Below are 24,290 nucleotides of genomic sequence, written 5' to 3' on the forward strand. Positions count from 1 at the left end.
TTCTTCCCAAACATGTTCTTGTTCCTGGGCAAAGCCTGTGAGGCGAGTTACTTGTGCAGTACATGTGTGTTGATTATGTGCCGTTGTATGATTAATGGAGCTGTGTTCCGCCTGGTTCCCAGGACACTCTTGAAAACAAGATGTTTCATTTCATTGCCTTTTCCTAGTGCAGTGATTACAGTAAATAAACCAGTGCAGCCCCCTTCCACCTGGAGCCAGTCAAGGAGTCCCCACACCTCGATCCCACTTTCTCCCCCAGCATCACCTTCAGTGCCATGTCCCTTGAATGCCCTCTTCTCTGCCATCTCCCAAAGGCTCCCAGTCTCCAGGAGAAACACATTGCTTAGGTCTGAGGCCCCTCCCTAGCAGATTTGGCTCATGCGCAGTAACTCCTCTGGGAAGATTCCAGGATGTAGCTCGCTCTTATAGCTCTCTTTGCTTGCCTCTTGCCGCTCCACCTCTTGAGCCTAATTGTAAAGCTTTTCTTTGTTCTTCTATGCAGCTCACTCCTTTTAGAGTACAGCTTAGCATCCACAGGACACTCCCTGTTCCAGAGTCCCTGGTTGAGGTAGTCTTCTGGAAAAGAAAGCCAAGTCTTGTACAGCCCAGGGCCTATAGATTTGGCAGGCCCTGGATCTGACTACAGTTTGGCCATTTGAGCTGCGTCCTGTGCAGACAAAAAAGAAAGCTCTGAAGGATCGTTAGCACCCATCAAAGCAGGGATATGAACCACAGTAGATTTTTGACAAATGATGGTGACAAGAGAAATGAACCTTCTTTTTCTAATTCTGCCCTGGAGTTTGAAATGGGGAGAGCTAGACTTTGCATTTTCAAGATTTCTTAGGTTCAACCAGGACTTGGTGATGTGCAATTAGGAATGAGCAGCCGTCCCAGCTTGCCCAGGACTGAGGGGTTTCTGGTGACGTGGGACTTCGGGTGCTAAAATTGGGACAAATCCCAGGCAAACCAGAACAGTTGGTCACCCTATGTCTAACCTTCCACAGGTGAGGGAGAGGAGAGGGAGAGGGATGGACAAGACAGCACTGATACTGGTTTGTCGGCTGAAATGCATGGGAAGCTTTACCTTCCTGGGAAGGTCTTGGCAGGCCAGGAATGTGGGTTTTGGTGGGTGTGTTTGATCGTTTCCCTACTTATACGTAGGAAGAGATTTCTAAAGCATTGTAGGGGACTGGGGTGGGAGGTAATAGCAACATGACTCTTTGCCTGCTGTGACCGGCCCCTCTGGCTGTGTGGGAGGAGGGGAGATTGGCACCGTGTTGCTGTCTGTGCGGCATATACTTGGCTGGACAGGAGCAGGGGAATTCTGGGAGCTGCCTCAGGCACTGCTTGTCTTGAGTGTTTGAATAAGTGTCTCAGGCACACTGTCTGGAAAGGTGACAGGACCTGCATTAGGCAACTGATTCTCAAGTTCTTTTTCCTGTCTGGTTAGGATTAAAACCTCCCCCTAATCAATTTCAACTTTGCATAGATGGACACACACCCACCAGATTACTGCCGCGGGCGCAATTTTGTATCCTAGCTTTTTGGGTTAGATTTCCTGGCAGATGCCAGCCGTAGACAGCAAGTGCCACGAGTACCTCCCTGCCCACAAGTGCTTAGAATACTTTAACTGGTCCCTCTTTAGAGCTGCTCTTCTTTTCTTACCTTCGTTCTCACAGGGTTGCTGTGGATGTCTGGTCGATGCTGGCTGATTTCTGTAACATACTGACTGCAGTGAATCAGTCTGAGGTGCCACTGTACAAGGACCCGGATGATGACCTCACCCTCCTTATCCTGGAAGAGGATCGGCTTCTCTCGGGCTTTGTACCCTTGCTGGCTGCCCCTCAGGACCCCTGCTACGTGGAGAAAACCTCGGATAAGGTCAGCCCCAGGCCAAACATCCCTCCCCATTCACCCCTCCTCTTAATTCTCCAGACCTTTTTATTCTTGGGAAGTTTTTTGTGCAAACGGAACATGATTAAGTCATTGAGAAGGGTGTTAAGGGAAAATATCGACCTTTTAGCCGCTGACATCCAGCTCTGCGTCCTGAAAAAAAAAAAAAAGCCCTCTCGACTTCCTTTGGTGTGTGTGTGCGCTCACTGGCATGTTGTATATACGATCATTTCCTCACTTGTTTAAATAGTGCAGCTTGTGTTGGCAGTGCTCTCACTCAGCTCCAAATGGTTTGCATCATGCTTAAAGCACCCTCCTTCCTCCCCCCTTTCATCCTTCCCCCCAGCCACAAAACTCTGCACTAGGAAAACAGCCAGGGCTTTTTCCCCTTCTCTAAGGAGGAGAGTGATAAATAGGTGACTAGAGAGAAGCAGACACCATGTGTTAACTTACAAAAAAAGCTTTTAGGAGTATGAAGCATTCCCCGCTGCCTGGTTTCTATTTTTCTTCCTCCGAGGACTGTCTTTTAACCTGAACTTATTCCTTGTCTGTCTGTTTATAGAAAACAAAGCCCATTGCCTGTTGCCCTGGTGGGGACTGTGGAACTCGTAGTCTCTGCTTAACAGTTGGGTCTGTGGCCAGGTGTGGAGAGGGGAGCAGTCCATTCTGCTTCACATTTCTGTGTAGCGGTTGCTCGGCTGGGGAAGTCGTGCCCACAGACCCTGGGAGCAGGGTCTCCTGTGCTGAGCAGGGGAACTCAGAGACTGACCCCTCTGCGGAGGTGTTAGCATCACATTCCCTAGGGGAGAGCCTCTGGGGAGAGTCCACAAGTGGCTTCTCAGAAGGAAGTCTTTTGACCTAGATGAAGTATGAGTAGGGGTGTAGGTAGTTGTTTTTTGTTTTTTGTTTTAATGTCAAATAGTAAGAACTAAATTCTAAGCATAAACTACAAATATGAGAGATTTTATGTTGAATATAAAAATTTTTTAACTCATTCTTAGTAAAAGAAGAATGTATGTTCCTTGTAGACAAGTAAAAAGAAGAAAAACGTATCCACAATCCCTCTACCAACTGGTAACACGACTGTTATTTTTGCCAGTTATATACAATCATATTTAACTTATGGTATAAACACACACTTTTTTTTTAACAAAAAAACTGGGGGTCATGTTATACATGTTATTTATAATTTACTTTTTTCATGTAGTATCTTTTAATGTATTCTTATTTGGAATCATTTTTGATGATCACTTAGTATTCTTTTCTATGCCAAGATTTCTTTAACCAGTCTTTGCTTTATTGAACCAGGGGACTGTCCTGAATTTTTGAACTACTGTAAACAGGTGATTCCTTATAGCAGAATTTTTTTCATATATTCCCTATGGTTACATTTCTATATGTAGATAAAGGTTCTAGACATTGACATATCAAAAACTCATACTCTTTGGGTACATTTGATGGCTAATATTGGGAATGTGGGAACCTTTGTCTCTCAAGAGGAGTACTCATTTTATGCTTTTCCAATGAAAAGTTGGAATTAAATCCTGCTCTTCTAGTCTCAGAGGGAATAATAATGGGGAGTTGTAGTGTGTGAGACAGAGGACAGCTAACAAAGTTCAGACTTTGTGGAAGATGTTCAGTTAGAAGAGTTGGAAGAGAAACTGGGTAGCCATGGCTTGGGCCAGGGGAATCCTAGTACGTACTGTTTTTCTGTGATCACAGGGTGGTCTTGACTCTGGAGGGTGCTTTTGGGAGTTGACAATTGGGTCAGCTGTCTTTCAGTGCAGAACAAGGAAGGAGTCCTGTCCAGCTTTAGACTTGCTAAGCCCTGTTTTCTCATCAGCTCTCCCAGCTTTAGTGTTAGCTTATTATACATGTGTATGGTACTGTATATGGTAAATACAATATATGACCTGGCAAGAAGAACACAGAGCCAGTGGTCCATGCCCTCAGCCTGTGGTCATGAATCACAGGCTGTCCAGGGCACTCACAGCTCATTGAGACTAAGGTGGGTGTCCACTTCAAGGACTGTGAAATAGGTGTGCCCAGCACAACATCTCCAGATCCAAACTCCTAAATTTCTCTCCCCCAAACCTCGTCTTTCTTCAGTCTTCCCATCTCGGTAAATGGCAGCTTTGACTTTGGGGGGGGTGCTCATGTCAAAATTCTCGGGGTTCTTCTTGGCTCCTCTCTTCTTCTCACACCTCCATAACTAATCCGTCAGCAATCCATGTCTTCCTTACCCTCAAAATAAACGCAAATGCAACTCTTTCTTACCACTGCACCCTAGTTCGATTCAACAAAATGCCTTCTGACTGGTTTCTCTTATTCCTCCCTCCTCCTACTCTCCAGTCTGTTTTCAACACAGCCACTGGAATGATCTTTTTAATACATCCATAAGACCATGTCACATCTTTGTTCACGCTCTGATCCAGCTCCTGCTGCTTTCCTGGTGCCCAGTATGCCCTAGTCACATAGGCGTCCTTGCTGTTCCTCAGACAAGCCACACACTCGTGCCTCAGGGTCTTTGTACTTGCTTTCCTCTTAACCTGGAACACCCCGTCCCCAGATACCTGTGTGGCACTCTCACTGCCTTCTCAGTGCCACCTTGTTGCAGAGGTCTTCCCTGGCTACCCTATATAAGATGTTACATGCCTTCCTTTTCCTTTTTCTCTGCTTTTTTCTCTATGGCAGAGAAAAATAACATCTCTTGAATATCTAGCATGTGTCAGTCCCAGGACGAGGTAATTCTGTCCAGTATTTCATTAAGTCCTCACAATATGCCTGCCAAGTAGGTATTCGTACCTTCATTTTATAAAAGAGACAACTGAGGCTCAAGAGAGGAGTGAAGAATGATGGAAACATAGGAAACATCTCTGTGGTTGACCTGGAGGATTAGTATGGATGTGTCCAGAGGGACTTTTTAGGAACTCTTGACCTTTTAGATACCTGAAGAAGATAGACATCTTCTCCAGCTTCTAGCGTTCACTACTAAGAAATGTAAAGTATCTCAAGGACTTGGTAGCAGCAACATGAGCAGTTTCACCGCTGCTGGAGATGAGTCACATGTTCGGCCCAGCCTGGGTGCTCACTCAACAGGCATTCACTGAGTGGCCTGTATTACACACCTGCACACACAAGAGAAACCCAGACGTACAAGGCAAACACCCTCCTAGTTTGGGAGACAGCTTACGCCATATACAAAGATGTGAGAAGCAACCTAAGTTAATTTGAACCTATAGGAGGAACTCTTGAAATTTTGTAGAGTTGGTAGTTTCCCCGTGAAGGCATTGCTCAAGGAGCACTGATTTGGCATTAACCTCTCACTGTCTTTCCCAAGCATGTTCCACGAAACTCTAGTTTTATAGGTTCTTAATAGTTAGGTGAAAAAAAAAGAGTTTCACAATCATGTAAGTTAGGGTAACACGATATTAGACAGAATCCATTACTGAAAGACTTGTTGGAGTTTTTTTTTTTTTTTTTTTTTTTTGTGGTATGCGGGCCTCTCACTGTTGTGGCCTCTCCCGTTGCGGGGCACAGGCTCCGGATGCGCAGGCTCAGCGGCCATGGCTCACCGGCCCAGCCGCTCCGCGGCACGTGGGATCTTCCCGCACCGGGGCACGAACCCGTATCCCCTGCATCGTCAGGCGGATTCTCAACCACTGCGCCACCAGGGAAGCCCCTTGTTGGAGTTTTAATGTGGTGTACATTGTGAGGGGGATACCCTCTGCTATCTTTCCCAAACTTGCTTCACCCTTGATCTTTCTGATTTACTGAACATCTTTACAGGATTAATATTCTGCCTGAAAGAAACAAACCATAGTAGAAAACCCAGGTATGGGATGAGTAAGAGGTGAGAAAACAGGTTGCTGTTGGGATTATCCAAAAGTAAGATAAAGAGTACAGATTAGGGTAAAAGCAATAGAGAGGAGCTGGTTACATTTAGAGAGAAACATCACAGATGTTGAAAATTAGAGCCAACTAGGAGAACGTGATCTTAGGTTCGTTAAGTGGCTGCTCGGCACCTAAATTCAGAGGTTAAGTAGCTTATCCAAGATAATGTAGCTAAGTGAGGAAGTACAGGATTAGAATCCTGTCTGTATGACTTCAGAACATCATGTTCTTATGAATGGTTTGACATCTAGGATTTGCTTCAAAATAACGTGCGGAGGGAGGTGGACAGGAGTGTAGATGGGGAAAAAAGGCCAAATATTGATCCTTATTAAATCTGAATAATGGGTACTTGGAGTTTATTATAGTATTCTACTTTTGTATATATATGAAATTTTCCATAAGAACAAGTTTTAAAGGAATACATAAATAAAACTCCATGTCCTTTCTGCTGCATTATACTGAATAAGCGTAAGCGATTGAAAAAGTAATCAAACCATAACAATAATAAATTTAAGATTTTGCAGTCAATAATCATGTTCCAGGCACTGTGCTAAGCTCTTTACATGTATTTCCTCATTGAAACCCCAGTAGCCCTATAGGCAGATAGGAGAAGTGATAAAAAGAAAACTGTTTTAGGAGAAGATGTTAAGTTCATGTTATATGTTAGTCAATATCCAAAAAGCTTAATTGTCATCTTCAAAATAAATGCATGTGATTGTATAGCTATAGGTGGTACTGAACAAGGATTTATTTAGTGACAGGCTGTGTCTTTCCTTAGGCTCTAAAGGTCTAGCCATTTAATGATAAGCAAAACATTGATGTCATAAATAGATGTAAGCAATCCTCATTCTAGCATCCCCAGGAAGATTAATCCATGTGATCTTCTTTGTTTTCCTTCCCATATTATCTGATCAAGAACTTTCCAACAAGCTAATGCCGGGGCCACCCTTTGGCTTGATTAGGGAATAAATTATAGGTCATATTATATGGTGATGTTATAAGTCTCACAATCACATCCCATTCATTCTTACAGTAATCTTTGCTTTCTATCTGGATGTAGGATCCCAGGAAGCTTTGACATTAATAAAATATGTAATCGAGTTTAAAGATGAGGTTTAAATTGTTCAACTTTTTTTTTTTTAATTTAATTTAATTTTTTTTTTTTTTTTTTGCGGTACGCGGGCCTCTCACTGCTGTGGCCTCTCCCGTTGCGGAGCACAGGCTCCGGACATGCAGGCTCAGCGGCCATGGCTCATGGGCCCAGCCGCTCCGCGGCATGTGGGATCTTCCCGGACCGGGGCACGAACCCGCGTCCCCTGCATCGGCAGGTGGACTCTCAACCACTGCGCCACCAGGGAAGCCCTTTAATTTTATTTTTGTCTGCATTGGGTCTTTGTTGCTGCACGCGGGCTTTCTCTAGTTGCGGCGAGTGGGGGCTACTCTTCGTTGCGGTGCGCGGGCTTCTCACTGCAGTGGCTTCTCTTGTTGTGGAGCAGGGGCTCCAGGCGCGCGGGCTTCAGTAGTTGTGGCTCACGGGCTCTAGAGCGCAGGCTCAGTAGTTGTGGTGCGTGGGCTTAGTTGCTCCGCGGCATGTGGGATCTTCCCAGACCAGGCCTCGAACCCACGTCCCCTTCCTTTGCAGGATTCTTAACCACTGCATCTAAATTGTCCAACTTTTGAAACTAGTGGCTTGTCTGTTTGTTAAATGATATTTTTGGCATGTTTGTTGTGCACATAATTACCCCCAAATATTTTAAATAGAAAATATAGAAAAGCACAAGAAAATAAAAATCACCTACAAACTACCACCTAAAATTAACTGGTGTTAAGGTTTCATATATGTACTTTCAGTCTTTCCCCTGCCCCCATGCTTATATGTGTGTACTTATTCTTTTCCTTTCATAAAATTGGGACCATACAGTATATGCTTTGTTCTTGTTTTAGGTTTTTTAAACACCGTTGTTTTTATACATACACACACACATACATATATACATACATACATTTATAGTTTTGGGGGAAATGCTGCCTTTGTTTTTTGGTGGTCTGGAAAATATTAATTTTAAGTGCTACCAGTGACTAATTTTTTGAAAAACATACATAATCTTCTATTCTCAAAGTATCAACATCAAGAGTGAAAGGGGGAGGGCTTCCCTGATGGTGCAGTGGATGAGAATCTGCCTGCCAGTGCAGGGGACACGGGTTCGAGCCCTGTTCTGGGAAGATCCTACATGCCACGGAGCAACTAAGCCTGTGCGCCACAACTGCTGAGCCTGCGCTCTAGAGCCCGCGAGCCACAACTACTGAGCCTGCGCGTCTGGAGCCTGTGCTTCGCAACAAGAGAGGCCACGACAGTGAAAGGCCCGCGCACCACGATGAAGAGTGGCCCCCACTTGCCGCAACTAGAGAAAGCCCTTGCACAGAAATGAGACCCAACACAGCCAATAATAAATAAATAAAATTTTTTTAAAAAAAAAAAAAGAGTGAAAGGGGGGAAAGAAACAATTGACTATCCCATATTTAAGATGTGAAAATTAGGACTGTTTACAATATGTATTTTCTTTTTCACACAGTTGCATTTTGTTTCTAAATTCACAATAGTTATTTAGAATTAATTTTATAGTAAGTGTTTTCAGTGTTCAGTTTTCACCATTTTTGTCTTTTTATTCTATGGCTTTTGCATTCTTATGTACTTTACTTTGATTCATCTGTTATTCAGATGCAACATTGTAGAATTTTTTTCAGCAAAGATAACATGGAGGCTTTTTAAAAATGAAGGTGATTTTTTGAAATACAGTAGTAATATACATACTCAAGCAAAAGGGTCAAACAATTCAAAATAATATATAGTCAAAGTCACCCTCTAGGGATAACCACTGTTAACAATTTGATATTTATCTTTTTAGACCACTTCTATGCCCAGTGAAACATATTTATAAACATATATACATATATGATCAAAATGATAGTGCGATATACATTCTCTTCCTTTGTTCTTTTCGTTAAACAGTATGTCGAGGACATTCTTCATGACTACTTTTTGAACACTTGTGATTTGAAAGTGTTCTTATTTTGCCCTTGCACATGAGTGGCAACTTAGCATAGGTCAGCTTCTTTCCCCTTTAAAACAATAGCTATTATTCCATCACATTAATGGTTAGGAAAAATTGGAGAAAAGTCTGGTTTTTCTTCCTTTGTAGGTAAACTTTTTTTTTTTCATACAGCACGGGTAACTTACAACTCTTTAAATCTTTTTTTTTTTTTTTTTCCGGTACGTGGGCCTCTCACCGTTGTGGCCTCTCTCCCGTTGCGGAGCACAGGCTCCGGACGCGCAGGCTCCGCGGCCATGGCTCATGGGCCTAGCAGCTCCACGGCATGTGGAATCTTCCTGGACCGGGGCACGAACCCGCGTCCCGTGCATCGGCAGGCGGACTCTCAACCACTGAGCCACCCGGGAAGCCCTACAACTCTTTAAATCTTGAATTTCAAATTGAGGATTTGTTTAGATGTTGGCCTCTGTACTTTAATTTTTCATGGCACATAATGAGCTCTTTAAATAAGCAGATGCAGTTCCAGCTTTAGATCAGAAAAGTTTTCATCTCCCATGTCTTTGATTACTAATGTCGTGTTTGTTCTTTTCTTCAGTAATTTCTTTTCTCCTAACATGTATATTAGATCTCTGTTCTTTGTCCTGTACATATTTTTCTGTCATCATTTTAATCCCTTTTTGCTTTGCCTCTGCAATCTCGGGAGGTTTCTCACGGTTTTTTTTTTTTTTTTTTTTTTTTTTGTGGTACGCGGGCCTCTCACTGTTGTGGCCTCTCCCATTGCGGAGCGCAGGCTCCGGATGCACAGGCTCAGCGGCCATGGCTCACGGGCCCAGCCGCTCCGCGGCATGTGGGATCTTCCCGGGCCGGGGCACGAACCCGTGTCCCCTGCATCGGCAGGCGGACTCTCAACCACTGCGCCACCAGGGAAGCCCCTCACGTTTTTCTTGCCTTTAATTGGTTCAGATTTTTATAGTGCTGATTCTACACTTTACTGCTTCTAATTCAGTTCTTAAGTCTGCTGTTGCATTATTCGTTGCCTTACGTTATTTCCCTATCTTATCCTGTAATGTTTATATTTTTGCCTGCCTTTTACCAAGGTCTCCTTTATCTGTTTTGTTTTGTCATTTATTTTTTAGCATACTTCACAGAATCTATGATTTTAAAAATCCAATTGTAAGAGTAAAGCAGATACTGTCTCCTTCAGCTAACATTTTCCCCCCAAGTATTCTCTATTTCTTTCTCTCTTTGCATGCTCTGTTCCCTTTTTTATCTTGCAGACTCTTTTCATAGGCCCCCACTTGTATTTCTACAATCTGATTCTGGCCTTTTATATTTCTTTGAACAAGGAAAGGTTTACTCAGTTCTGATATTTTCTCCACAACAGGTTAGGTAGATTCTCACTGGATGCCTTCTTTACCTACAAATATCATTTAGAATCCCCTTCTCAAGTCTAAAGCTGGTTGATACATAAGTGTGTATTACCAAGTCACCACCCTGGAGTGGCTGGGGAGGAGGCCAGGTGGTGTGCATTCTCAACATATGAATTTATTTTCTACATTTTCTTTCCTGTGTATAATGGAGCTACTGTACCAGAATGAGTATCCCATGTCCAGTTTCTGTTTCACATAAATGATATAGCAATTTCTGACCTCCTTCCTGGAGCTGTGGCCTACCATGTCAAGAACTTCCACCCTCTGGCCACTTCCCACCTACATTTACTTGGGCCTCTCTGAACTGCTGGTTGTGATTGGTGCTGATTTGTAGCAGTGCAGTCTTCCAAGCGGTGTTCTGCACCTGCCCGCGTACCCTCACATTTTGTGGTAGGCAGAATAATGCCCTCCCCTAAAGATGGTCCACGTCTTATTCCCCAAAATCTGTCAAATAAGTTATGTTACAAGGCCAAAGGGCCTTTGCAGATGTGTTTAAGTTAAGGATATTGAGATGGGAAGATGACCCCAGATTATCCAGGTGGTTTAACGTAATCACGAAGGTCCTTGCAAGGAGGCAGGAGTGTCAGGGTCAGAAGAGGGAAATGTGGTGATGGAACCAGAAGTCACAGAGAGAGAGAGATTTGGAAGTAGTATGCTGCTGGCCTTGAAGATGGAGGAAGGGACCATGAGCCAAGGAATGCCAGGTGGCCTCTAGACACTAGAAAAGGCAAGGAAACAGATTTTCCCATGGAGCCTCCAGAAAGAACACAGCCCTGCCAACATCTTGAGTTTAGGACTTCTGATCTCTCAGACTGTAGAATAATAAATTGTTTTGTTTTAAGTCATTAAATTTGTGGTATTTTGTTACAGCAGCAATAGGAAACTAATTGACCCTTCCAAACTGGAGAATTTTGCCAGGCTCTTCATGGTTTCTTCTCTTGCTGCTTTCTTTTTCTTTTTTAACCTTTTAAATTATGAAATATACGTATGGAAATATGTAAAACAAAAAGACTCATCACAAAGTGAGCAACTGGGCTTCCCTGGTGGCACAGTGGTTGAGTCTGCCTGCTGATGCAGGGGACCCGGGCTCGTGCCCCAGTCCGGGAGGATTGGATCCCACATGCCGTGGAGCAGCTGGGCCCGTGAGCCATGGCCGCTGAGCCTGTGCGTCCGGAGCCTGTGCTCCGCAACGGGAGAGGCCACAACAGTGAGAGGCCTGCGTAGGCCACAACAGTGAGAGGCCCGCGTACCGCAAAAAAAACAACAACAACAAAGTGAGCAACTGTATTACCACCAAGCATGTCAAGAAATAGAGATAAGGGTGATTAATTACCACTTTCATTCAGCTTATGTTGAAGGTTCTAACCAGTACGGTAAGATAAGGTAAAGTACTGAAAAGACGATTGGAAAGGGAAAAAAATAAAGCTATCTTTAATTGCAAATAATGTGATTCATATGTAGAAAATAAGGATAAATGATTCAGATTAATAAGTGAGTTTAGCAAAGTTGCTGGATATAAAGTCAGTATACAAAAATCAATTCCACATCTACATACTAACATCAAACAAAATGAAAATTTTTTTCTTTTAAGTTACTTTCTTAGGAAGCGAAGCTGTGAATTGGCTCTTAATGACCTGTTTCCAGCTATCCTCTATCCATCTGGCAGTAATTCTTTATGGTTTACGGCAGATGGATGGCATTTTCCCATTTAATAGCTATTGACTGCTATGGTCAGGAGCTATTCTAGATTCCGCGGCCCTTGCTGTGAACACAGGAGACAAAGGAGGCATCTTGGGGAGTGGGGGATATACTCTGTATTCAGTTTGGTCACTGATTTTGGAAGTAGAGTTATTTAACTCAGAAATGTATGCTTTTTAAGGTTTTTTTTACTATAAAAGTCTTTCTTTGTATTACAAAATAGATGTTCATTTAAAGAAATATTAGAAAAATCAATATTAGCAATAAAGAAAATGAAAGATTCCTTGATCTTTCTATCTTCTATCCTGGCTGGATAGAAGGATGGACAGATAAATATATGTGAAGTTTTTTGCTTTTTAACAGAAATAGAATAAAACTGTATATACTGTTTTGTAATCTACCTTGTTCACTTAGCAATAAATAATTCCTGAATATATTTCCATGTTCGCTCACAGTGTGAATTTTAATGGCTGCATTATATTAACATGTATGGGCATAGCATAATATTTTTAGTCCTTAATCATTAGGCATTTTAGAAAGTTACTGACTTTTCACTTTTATAAATGATGCCATCTCAGGCAATCTTTACATATCTATTTTATCAGTTCATAAGGCAGATTTTTGAGTGGAATTACTAGGTCAAAGAGGGTATGCAGATTTTTAAGCCTTTTGATAGATGCTGCCAAATTGCCCTCCCCAAAAAGCTATAACTGTTTAAACTGCAGAATATCATATCTGTTATCTAGCATCCTCACTAATCATGAATAGTTTGACTTTTTTGTAACTTTGCCAAGATGGGCAAAAAATGGCATCTCATTGTTTTGATTTTCATACTTTGATTACTAATAAGGTTGATTTTTTAAAGTATTATGCTTACTAATTATATGTATTGGTGTCACAATTTATAAATTACCTTATGTTCTTTGCCTATTTTACCATTAGAATGCTTATCCATTTTTTTTCTTAATGATTTGTAAAAGCTTTTTATGAATAACTTCTGAACTTTCTTTGGTTACCCTTGTACAAGAGGTGTTTTATTTTTATACTGAATGAGATAAGAACTTTTGGAAACTTGGAAGGGAGAGCACTCTAATTTTTAGGCAATAAGACATGTACCTTCCTTTGTCACATCATGCTGGATAAGATCTTTTGTTTTCAACCTCTGAATTAGTTTCTCCTTCTTGCACTTCCCCCTCTATCAGTCTGTAGATATCTAAGGAAAAATTATTTCCAGCCAGATATTTAGAAATGAACTATAAGCTGTATTTATTTCCTTCTCTATTTTGCCTGTTTAATCAAAGGAGCCTTTGATATTGGTATAAACTTAGTAAAAGTTATACAGTGTTTTGAAAAGTCCTCTGGTTTTATATCTCAAAAAATAGACTCTTTATTTTTTCTTTTGTATTTTGCCTCTTCTCACTTTAGATGCAAAAATACTTTGATGGGCCACTTTGTTTGATGACTCATTTCACCAGTGGCCCTTTAGCACTGATCATTTGTATTGTATATTTCTCTCTGTCTACTCCTTGTTGCCCTCCCTCACCTTTTTTGTGTGCTGTCTCTCACCTCTTTACTAATTGTGTATAAATTTTATAGAATTGCTAACTACCACTTCCATTTACTTCAGTCCCTTCAGATTATATCAGTTACTGCCTAATTTATAAATCTAATTCCCCAAATGGGCACTGTTGACTCAGTTATCTTTAAGCCCATGCTATGGATAGTTCAACGACTAGGTGTTCTTTTTATTCTAGGATATCGATTCTCACACTTAGCATTCATCAAAACCACCTGGAGGGCTTGTTAAACTTGCTTGGCCCCATCTCCAAGAGTTTCTGATTAGTTAGGAGAAGGAGAGACTGAAAAATTGGATTTCTAATAGGTTCCCAGGTGATGCCAATGGTCTGGGTTTCACACTCCAAGAACTACTGTGTTTTAGGAATTTGGTGGCTGTTGTGGCCATTAGGCAAAGATTTTGGTCGAGGTAAAAATAATATCTCTGGTATAAGTAGGCTTCCTAATTCTATCTTTAACTCTGGAATGTAGAAGCATATTACCTGACAGTTCATATACTTGGCCTCCATGTTGCCATATAGTTTTCTGAGGTCTTCAGAAGTTATATTGAGAATGCTAGAAGTACATTTATCCTGAATATATATGAAAAGTCACATGTCTGGCTGTCCTTTCCCAAGAGGACTCGGAGCAAAACAGCTGACTTTTAGTGAGTGCTTATCACGTGCTAGGCACTGGATTATTTTGGTTTGTCTTTTGTTTGTTTGTTAATTGAAGTATAGTTGATTTACAATGTAGTGTTAGATTCTGGTGGCTAGGCACTGTTTTAATGCTTTATGTTATTTCATTTAAATTTCACAAAAGCCCTATGGGACTTTGACTATTAGGAAGAACTTGCCCAGGCTGACACAACTAAGAATGAAGGAATCAAATCCAAGTCTAGGGCATACACTCTCTTTTAAAATATTTATTTATTTATTTATGCTTGCATTGGGTCTTTGTTGCTGCGTGCGAGCTTTTTTCTAGGCTTCGTGGCATGTGGGATCTTCCCGGATCAGGGATCGAACCCATGACCCCTGCATTAGCAGGTGGATTCTTAACCACTGCGCCACCAGGGAAGCCCCTAGGGCACACACTCTTAATTGAATATAAGTACAGTAGTAGAGTGGTTGAAAAAACACACTGCCCAGTACATACTTCCCATTCTCTTCTCAATTTTGACAGTTCTTTTTTTGTTTTGTTTTGTTTTGTTTTGTTTTTTTTCCCGGTATGCGGGCCTCACACTGTTGTGGCCTCTCCCATTGCAGAGCGCAGGCTCAGTGGCCATGGCTCACGGGCCCAGCCGCTGCGCGGCATGTGGGATCTTCCCGGACTGGGGCACGAACCCGTGTCCCCTGCATTGGCAGGCAGATTCTCAACCACTGCGCCACCAGGGAAGCCCTGACAGTTCTTTTATTTTCACTGGGAGCTTGATTTCTCACCAGGAGCTTGGGAACTATTGATCTGGTTTAGGGAGATCATCTGATCTCCCATAATAGTTCCTGAGGATGAACAAAGAAGTAAAAGTTCATATGAGGGGAATGGGTGCTCAGATTGAATTTTCCTGCTACTTTCTCTCTGGCTTGGATGGTCTTCAAATCTTTGAATGCCTTGGGTCCAAAGATACCTGAGTGTCTAGAATATGAGTCTTTGAAAAGACAACTTGATTTATTTTTTGGCAAACCCTTGAGACTACTCTGAGAGGCACTGAATATATGCACTGGATGAGCTACACTGTTTTGGAAGTGTATTCAAGGGCAAAAAAAATCTAAGCGTAGGGGCTTCCCTGGTGGTGCAGTGCTTGAGAATCCGCCTGCCAGTGCAGGGGACACGGGTTCGAGCCCTGGTCCGGGAAGATCCCCCATGCCGCAGAGCGACTAAGCCCGTGCGCCACAACGACTGAGCCCACGTGCTGCAACTACTGAAGCCCATGCGCCTAGAGCCCCTGCTCTGCAACAAGAGAAGCCACCTCAATGAGAAGCCCATGCACCACAACGAAGAGTAGCCCCCTCTCACCACAACTAGAGAAAGCCCGCTCACAACAACGAAGACCCAACACCCCGCCCCTGCAAAAAAAATCTAAGAGTAGTGGTAGTGCAACCTCTAAGGACCAGAAGATCAAGACAATGCCCTGGATTCCAAGCTTTGCAGGCAGGATTGCTTACAGATGAACAGTGACTCTTAGAGTTGGCTGATGGGGATAACTCACGCATAAAAACCTGAAAGTCAGCGATGTAAGTATGCCTGCTATCTACATACATCCATAGAAGTAATCTTTGGCTCAAGGCTTAATAAATGTGGGCCATAATGAAAAATTAAAATTGAAATTGATAAAGGGAAGATGTACGATACTTAGAGAAAATCCTTGATACTGACATAAACTTCTGCCTCAGAACTTCCTGTCCCACCCTTTTTAATTTTCTTTACTAATGTAGTCCCTCATATCTGTAAAATAATACGTATTTTTACTTCATAATTTTAGATATGTGAAAAAAATAATTTTATTTAAACTTCATACCTTCACTTTTATTAATCAATTTATTGATACGTAACCTACATACAACGAAATCATACATTTGAATGCACTGATGTATGTATGCACCTGTGTAAGGACCACCCCAATCAAGATACAAAATATTTCCATCTCCCCCAGATATTCCCAAATGCCTCTTTGCAGTTAATCTCCCTCATCCACTCCCCACCCCAGGCAACCAGGCATCTGTTTATTCTCATTATAGATTAGTTTTATATGTTCTAGAATTTCATGTAAGTAGAAACATACATTTATGTTTTGTTCTTCCACTCAGCATAATTTCTATGAGATTGATCCATGTTGTTATGTTTTTCTAGCAGTTCATTACCTTTTATTAATTAATAGTATTCCATTATATGGATATATCTCAGTCTGTTTATGCATCCACTTGATCATGGCCATTTGGGTTGTTTTTATCTTTTAGGTGTTATGAATAAAGATGCTGTAAACACTAATGTACAGTCTTTTGTGGAGAAATTTTTTCATTTCTTTGGGGTAAATTGCTAGAAATAGAATTTTCAGTCATATGATAATTATATGTCTGACTTTAAGGAAACTACCAAACTATTTTCCAAAGTGATTGCACCGTTAATACTCTCACTAGCAATGTATGAGAGTTCTGGTTGCTTCACATCTTTGCCAATATTTGATATTTCTAGTTTTTATTATTTTAGCCATTCTAGTGTATCTCATTTTAATTTTAATTGGCATTTTCCTAATTAATGATGAGCATCTTTTCATGTGTTTATCAGCAATTCATAGATCCTCATTTGGGAAGTGTCCAAATCTGTTGCCCATTTTTAATTTATTTATTTTTATTTTTAAAATTTTTTACTTTATTTTATTTATTTATTTTGGTTGCACCAGGCCTTAGTTGCGGCCAGCAGGCTCCTTAGTTGCAGCTCACTGGCTCCTTTAGTTGTGGCACGTGTGCTCCTTAGTTGAAGCTTGCAGTCTCCTTAGTTGTGGCATGCGAACTCTTAGTTGCGGCTTGCATGTGCGATCTAGTTCCCTGACCAGGGATCGAACCCGCATCTCCTGCATTGGAAGGCAGATTCTTAACCACTGTGCCACCAGGGAAGTCCTGCCTATTTTTAAAAATTGTTTTCTAATAGAGTTGTAAAACTTTATATATTCTGGACAAAAATCCTTGTGAGATTTTTGTCCTGTGAATATCTTCTCTCAGTGTAGCTGGCTTTTTTTTTTTTTTTTTAACAGAATCTGGATGAGCAAAAGTATTTAATTTTGATGAAGTTCAGTTTTTCAGAATTTCTCTTTATGGTTAGTGCCTTTTCTGTTTTAAGAAGTCTTTGCTTAGGGCTTCCCTGGTGGCGCAGTGGTTGAGAATCCGCCTGCCGATGCAGGGGATACGGGTTCGTGCCCCGGTCCGGGAAGATCCCACATGCTGCGGAGCGGCTGGGCCCGTGAGCCATGGCCGCTGAACCTGTGCGTCCGGAGCCTGCGCTCCGCAATGGGAGAGGCCACAACAGTGAGAGGCCCGCGTACCACAAAAAAAAAAAAAAAAAAAAAAAAAGAAGTCTTTGCTTTTGTCATCTTAATTATACCCCTTTTAATTTTTTCCCCCCAATGGTTGTTCTAGGGCTAACAATTTGCATCTTTAGCTTTTCAGAAAATATTTAAGGTCGGTATTGTACTTTTTTACACTTCACACCTTAAGCTTCCTGTTTCCTGCTTCACACTTCACAAATGTAATAACCTTAAAACAGCATAATTCCATTTACCGTTCCCTCTTGTTTTGCACACTTATCTTCTCTTTTACTTATCATGTTATAAATCCTATCATACCATGTTATTATTTGTACTTGAACAGTTAGTTGCCTTGAAGTAAATTACAAACAAAAAGAAAACATAGACTTTTATATTAATCTACTTATTTAATGGTGCTCTTCGTTCTTTTTAGTAGATCCAAGTTTCCATCTGGTATCATTTCTCTTGAGCCTACAGGACATAAGCAGGTTGGCTGGTAACAAATTCCCATAGCCTTTGTTTATCTTAAAATTTCTCTATTTCTTTGTTCTTTTTTTTTTTATCTTTGTTTTTGAAGGATTTTTTTTTTTTTTTTTAACTGAATAGAGTTCTAGATTGAAGCTTTTTCTTTCGGCATCTTCAAAATGTATTTATTTACCTGATACCCATTGTTTTCTCATGAGAAATCAACATTCTTTTGCTTCCCTATGTAATGCATCTTTTTGGAGAGCTGCTTTGAACATTTTCTTTTTATCTTCTGTTTCCAGAAGTTTAATTGGGATGTGCATAGGTGTAGTTCTTTTTACATTTATCCTACTTGATGTTCACTGATCCTCTCAGAGCTATAAGTTGCTATTTTTTAATCAAACTTGGAGTGTCTTTCAGACATTTTTTTCCTACCCCAAATACCCTCTCTTCTCTTCCCAGAATTCAAATTATGTGTATGTTAAACATTTTTATATAACCTCACACATGTGTGAAGCTCCATTTATCCTCAGTGATTTTTCTCTCTAGTCTTCAGATTACTTACTTTCTATGGTCTATCTTCAAGTTTACTGATTCTTTCTTCTGCCATTTTCAATACACTATTAAATTTATCCAGTGGGGCTTCCCTGGTGGCACAGTGAGTGGTTGAGAGTCCGCCTGCCGATGCAGGCGACACGGCGGTCTGGGAGGATCCCACATGCCGCGGAGTGGGTGGGCCCGTGATCCATGACCGCTGGGCCTGCGTGTCGGTTGTGCTCCACAATGGGAACAGGAGAGGCCACAACAGTGAGAGGCCCGCGTGCCGCAAAATAAATAAATAAATAAATAAATAAATTTATCCAGTGAACCTTTAAATTTAATTATTTCTTTTCAGTTCAGGAATTTCTACTTAGTTCATTTCCCTAATTTCCTTTTCTCTACTGACAGTTCCTATTTGTTTACTCATTAAGATCATATTTTCCTTTAATTCTTTGAACATCTATGCCATTAATATTTTGGACATATTTATTAAAATAGCTGTTTTAAAGTGTTTGCCTGCCAAATCCAACATCTGTGCCATCTCACATTTGATTTCTATTGAATATGGATTGCATTTTACTGTTTCTTTGTGTCTAGTGATTTTCGTTTAAAATCACTGCACCTTGTGGATAATTTGTTAAAGAGATTCTGGACCTTGTTACCTTCCTCTTTTTTTAAAAAAAAAATTTTAACAGGCAGTTATATTAGTGCTTGATCATCTTGGATTTGCGTAGGCTTGGCTTTTACACATTATTAGTGCAGCTATGTAGAAACCTAGGATGTTTCCCAAGCCCCAATAACTTGGTGATAGTCAATTTCCAAGCCCCGTCTCCCCTGCAGATTTGTCTTAGGCTGGGTTTTAGGAACAATTAATGCAGATTCAGATTAGGTCCAACTCTAGGGTGTGGCCTCTCTGGATTCTCAAATGGTTGTCAAAGGATGTTAACAAGGTATTAAAATCTCTTCACTCTGACAGTGTTGGAACTTCAACTCCCTCATCCCTAGGCAGTGTTCTTCCTCTAGCATTGCTGGACCTCTGATAATCTCTCTTTTCCACTCTTAACTTTGTAGCAGCTGCCGTCTGGTAAGTTCTGGTCATCTTGGCCTGTATATGTACAGTCTAGCCTTCACTTACTTGTGCACTGAGGATTCTCACATGTACTTCATGCCCTTTCTTTGCACAACTTCTTTCTGTTCATTTCCTTACTCGCAGATTCAGCCCCTTCAGCTGCCTCAGATTCTGTTCTCTGTCTCCTCAGCTCAACAGGATCACCATAATATCCTTGGGATTCAGCTTTCTGTGTCAAAGTTGCAAAATAATCCCTAAGCAGAGGACGGAGTGATTATAGGCTCATTTCATGAGTTTCTGTTCTCTCAGGGATCACTGTCCTGCACTGCCTGTTGGGCACTGCCTGTTGGGCACTGCCTAAAAACAGTTGCCTTATATATTTTATAGCTGTTTATGGGGTGAGGACTAGTCCATTACCATCGTAGTCAGAAAAAGAAGGTGGACTGTCTTTACTTTTTAATTACAAAAGTAATTCATGCTCTCTGCAATAATATTAAAATAATATAGAACTATAGGAAATAAGAATACAAGTCCCTCCTTCCAAAGATTGCTGTTAACAGTTTGGTAATCGAGTATTAATTTTTCTAATAAATTTCAAATACATGCCATGTATACATTGCCTTTCTTTCTTTCTTTCTTTCTTTTTGCTTAATATACCTTGGAACTGTTTCTAAATCATAACATGTAAATCTACACCGTTCTTCTTCAAGTTGCATCATGTTTCATTGTATAGGTATAATTTATCCATCTGTCTTTCAGATGATACTTATGTCCAATTTTTGTTATTACAAACAGTGCTGAAATGAACTTCCATGTGCTTAAATCTCTGTATACTTACAGGACTGTTTCTGTGCAATAGATTCCTACAAGTGGAATTGCTTTGTCAAAAATATACATGTGGGCTTCCCTGGTGGCGCAGTGGTTGAGGATCCGCCTGCCGATGCAGGGGTCACGGGTTCGTGCCCTGGTCCGGGAGGGTCCCACATGCCGCGGAGCGGCTGGGCCCGTGAGCCATGGCCGCTGAGCCTGCGCATCCGGAGCCTGTGCTCCGCAACGGGAGAGGCCACGGCAGTGAGAGGCCCGCATACAGAAAAAAAAAAAAAAAAAAAAAAAAAAATATATATATATATATATATATACATGTTTACTGCTTTGACAAATACTGCCAAATTGCCCTTCAAAATGATCATACCGGTTTACACTCCCATTTACAATATACAAGTTGTTTCTTCATATTCTCAGCAGTACTGTTTATTATTATATTTTCAATTTCTGCTAATCTTCTAGGTTTAAAAAAGTATCTCACTTTAACTTGTATTTGTTTGTTAGTGGAATAAAGAATCTTTCTGTATATGTATTGCATGTTTATATTTCTTCCTCTGTGACTTGCACATATATATATTTACGGCCTTGTCCATTTTTGTGCTTTTTTATTATACTTTTTGATATGTAGGAGTTCTTAATATACTATAGATAGTTTTATATGTTGCAATATTTTCTCCTGGTTTGTAGCTTGTTTTATAATCTTGTTTATAAGCTTGTTTATATTTTTTACAATGTATGACTTAAATTTTTTATAGAGTCAGATCTGTCTGTCTTTTCCTATGTGACCTCTGGGTTTTCTTGTTATGCTTTCTTCATCTTGGTTCACACCTATTATTGTTCTTGTTAACTGTTTAACATGACCTAAAAAGAAAGGTTTGTGATTAGCAAGATGCACTGTGATCTACCCAGGCCTCTATTGGAATTTTGGCTGTATAATAGGAACCCCCACTTTTAACTGCTCCAAATATTCCAGAATTGCAGTCATTTAGAACAAAGGCTTTTGAAGGTTTGATGTTTGTATGGACAATTTTTTTGTGTTATCATTATTGTCGGTGACAGGAAAAATGAATCTTTAGCTGCCTAAGAAAAAAATCCAAATGTTTCTTAACTACCAGTAAACTCAGAAATAACCAGATGAAATAATGTAAAACCTCATTTGTAGTGAATGCTTATCTAGCAATAGTTGGTTTTTTTTTTATTTGGGCGGGTTTTTTTTTTTTTGCTCAGGAACACAGCCCCCTCTAAAGTGAAGAAGAGAAAAATGAGAAACTGTTCTTAATTCTAGACTGCAGTGGAAAACGTGGTTTTCATATGTGCAGCAAAAAGCTTTGGAAGGTTGGAATTGCACAATGAGTGTAGGTTGAGCAATTGCTTAACAAGGCATCCACATTGGGGGGGGTTGTCCTTTGCTCTTGTGCAATTAGGGAACTCCAGAGCTGCCTGAATAGGGGATTTCCTTTTCTTTCTTACATGCCATTTAAAAATTTTACTTTTTCCCTCCTTTTTAGTGTTCTTTTTATTTTATTCTCTCAAATTCTTATTTGTGGGGTTTTTTTTCCTGTTTTTTTGATGTTGTTGCTGTTGTTTTTGGGTTTTTGTTTGTTTGTTTGTTTTGTTTTTTAGGGAAGAGATTAATTAGCCAGACATTCACATGTCCCTCCCTCTGTGGCTATGACTAGGAGTAAGCCTAGGCCTGATTCTGCAGATGGTTACTGGTGGGTTAAGGATTTCTAGTTCCGCTTCTCACAGTTGCCATACTTAGCTAGTTCTGAGTGTTTGAAATATGGATTACTGATCAGCCAGCATTCCTTGATTTCTTAGTACTAGAATTTTGCAGACTTTGTAATGAGTTTTCAGAGGTTTTTGCCTGCTTTGCTTTTAATGGTGACTGACACCTCCTGATGATGATCAGCTGCAGGCTTTACTAGAAAGTAAAGCCAAACTTTAAGCTTGAAAGCATAGGAGCCAACCAATAAGAGCCAGAGCTATATAAGACTTGTTTCTCTCTTGGCAAAAGTAAAGCCCTTGTTTTCTCCCTTCTTGCCTTTAGCCTACTCAGTCACACTCATGTTAGATGGTACTTAGTGAGCATGCTCCTTATTCTGATTTTCTTCCCCCCCTTACCTTTGTGCTGGGGGTATTGGAATCTCTTCACTCTCAACTTTGCTGTATTCCAGAGGACCAGGAGAGGTAGTTGGGTCAGAGTGCCAGAAAAGCAGAAGTTAAGTATGTGGATTTCATAGCCCGCATGTATGAGTGTTTGTGGGGCAGGGAACTTCTAATGGAAAACATTTGTGTTGCATCGAAAACAGAGCGAGGCCTGGTTAGAGTCTGTCTGCTCTGTCAGTCTGTTCCCTACCAGCACTAGTCATTGTTCTCCTGGGAGTCTCAGGCGTATTGTGGTTTCTTCTTTTCTTGCTAGTCCCTAATCTTGCCAGAGTTTTTGTGTCACGGGTGGCCCCATTCGCAGTTTGGAGTGAGACTGCAAGGGTGGTGACTAATGGCTTTGAAGGTACTCAAGTCCACATATTGGCTTGGAGACCCTTTTTAAGGTGACCCTGAGGAGAGGGAAGGGTCTCTAGCACAGACCGTGGGAGAAGCATGCTTAGACTCATACAGACACCTTTTTAGTCCCTGCTCTTTACTGCTAGCAAAGCACAAACCAGAAGAATGGAGACCGGAGGCGAAGGCTTGCTGTTTGGGCTTGCCATTTCATTTGTAAATACTCGTAAGGGACGCACCTGGGAGCCTCTGACAGGCTGATGTCAATCAGGTTGCGTGGCTGGATCCCCTTTGGGAAATACAGAAGAGAAAGTGCTAATTTCCCTGAGGATAGTGTCACTCCAAGATCAGGAGGGACCTGTAACTTGAGCTGTTTCTTTTTTTCCCCCTCCAGACCCTCTGAAATTCACATTTGTTCATCATTTTTTAAAAAAGAAAGAAAACAATAAAAAAGCAGCAGCTCAGAGTTTTCTGGGTCCCCAAGAAGGCACTTCACCAATGTGGTTTTCACATTTTCAGGTTTTTGGCTGGTGAATAAGATTGAGCAGAAATGCTCCTTCCCCTGATAACAATACATTCAGATGCAGGATCAGGAGCATGTGGATTAAAACCAGACGGTGGATGATTAATATTTTTGCTTATAGAGGTAGACATGGCAGCTTCCTCCATTTAAATGAAAAAGCCCTTTCTCTGCATTTGTATGTGTGCATATGCTTACATGCCTGTGCTCTTCGAAGGTGGGAGCTGAGAGAGTCTAGCTTAGTTATTGTTTCCAAGTACCATTTCCTTCCTCTCGCCTGAAGCACCCAAGAAGTACTAAGGATTAAGCTGTGAAGCAGAGGTGTGAAGGTAAGCCACTAAAATGAAAGTGGGAATATGTTCTCTTCTTCAGGCTAACTGCTTTCACAGCTCTCCAGGTACTGCTGTAACACACACCTTTATCCACTCGACCTTCTCACTCCCTGTGGTCCTATGACCACATTACAATAAGAGGTATAATCTTTTTTTTTTAACATCTTTATATTGGAGTATAATTGCTTTACAATGATGTGTTAGTTTCTGCTTTATAACAAAGTGAATCGGCTATACATATACATATACCCCCATATCTCTTCCCTCTTGCGTCTCCCTCCCACCCTCCCTATCCCACCCCTCTAGGTGGTCACAAAGCTGATCTCCCTGTGCTATGCGGCTGCTTCCCACTAGCTAGCTATTTTACATTTGATAGTATATGTAAGTCCATGCCACTCTCTCACTTCGTCCCAGCTTACCCTTAAGAGGTATAATCTTTCTTTCAAAATATTGCACCTTTGGAGATGCCCATAATTTCATTATTAGATCATAATGATATA

At 41.0% G+C, this 24,290-nt stretch overlaps 1 protein-coding gene across 2 annotated transcripts in view; it reads left to right on the forward strand.

Annotated features, from left to right (window-relative positions):
• The window catches only part of SMG6 (SMG6 nonsense mediated mRNA decay factor), a 221,888-nt gene that overhangs the window by 116,862 nt on the left and 80,736 nt on the right, over window positions 1-24,290 (forward strand). For both annotated transcript variants that reach the window (XM_067020989.1, XM_059046651.2), the window contains exon 13: window positions 1,680-1,881. In XM_067020989.1, the coding sequence (XP_066877090.1) occupies window positions 1,680-1,881 (202 nt within the window). The remainder of the gene's footprint in view (window positions 1-1,679; window positions 1,882-24,290) is intronic.

This window comes from Kogia breviceps, chromosome 19, assembly GCF_026419965.1.
Source record: "Kogia breviceps isolate mKogBre1 chromosome 19, mKogBre1 haplotype 1, whole genome shotgun sequence".
NCBI classification, from domain to species: domain Eukaryota; kingdom Metazoa; phylum Chordata; class Mammalia; order Artiodactyla; family Physeteridae; genus Kogia; species Kogia breviceps.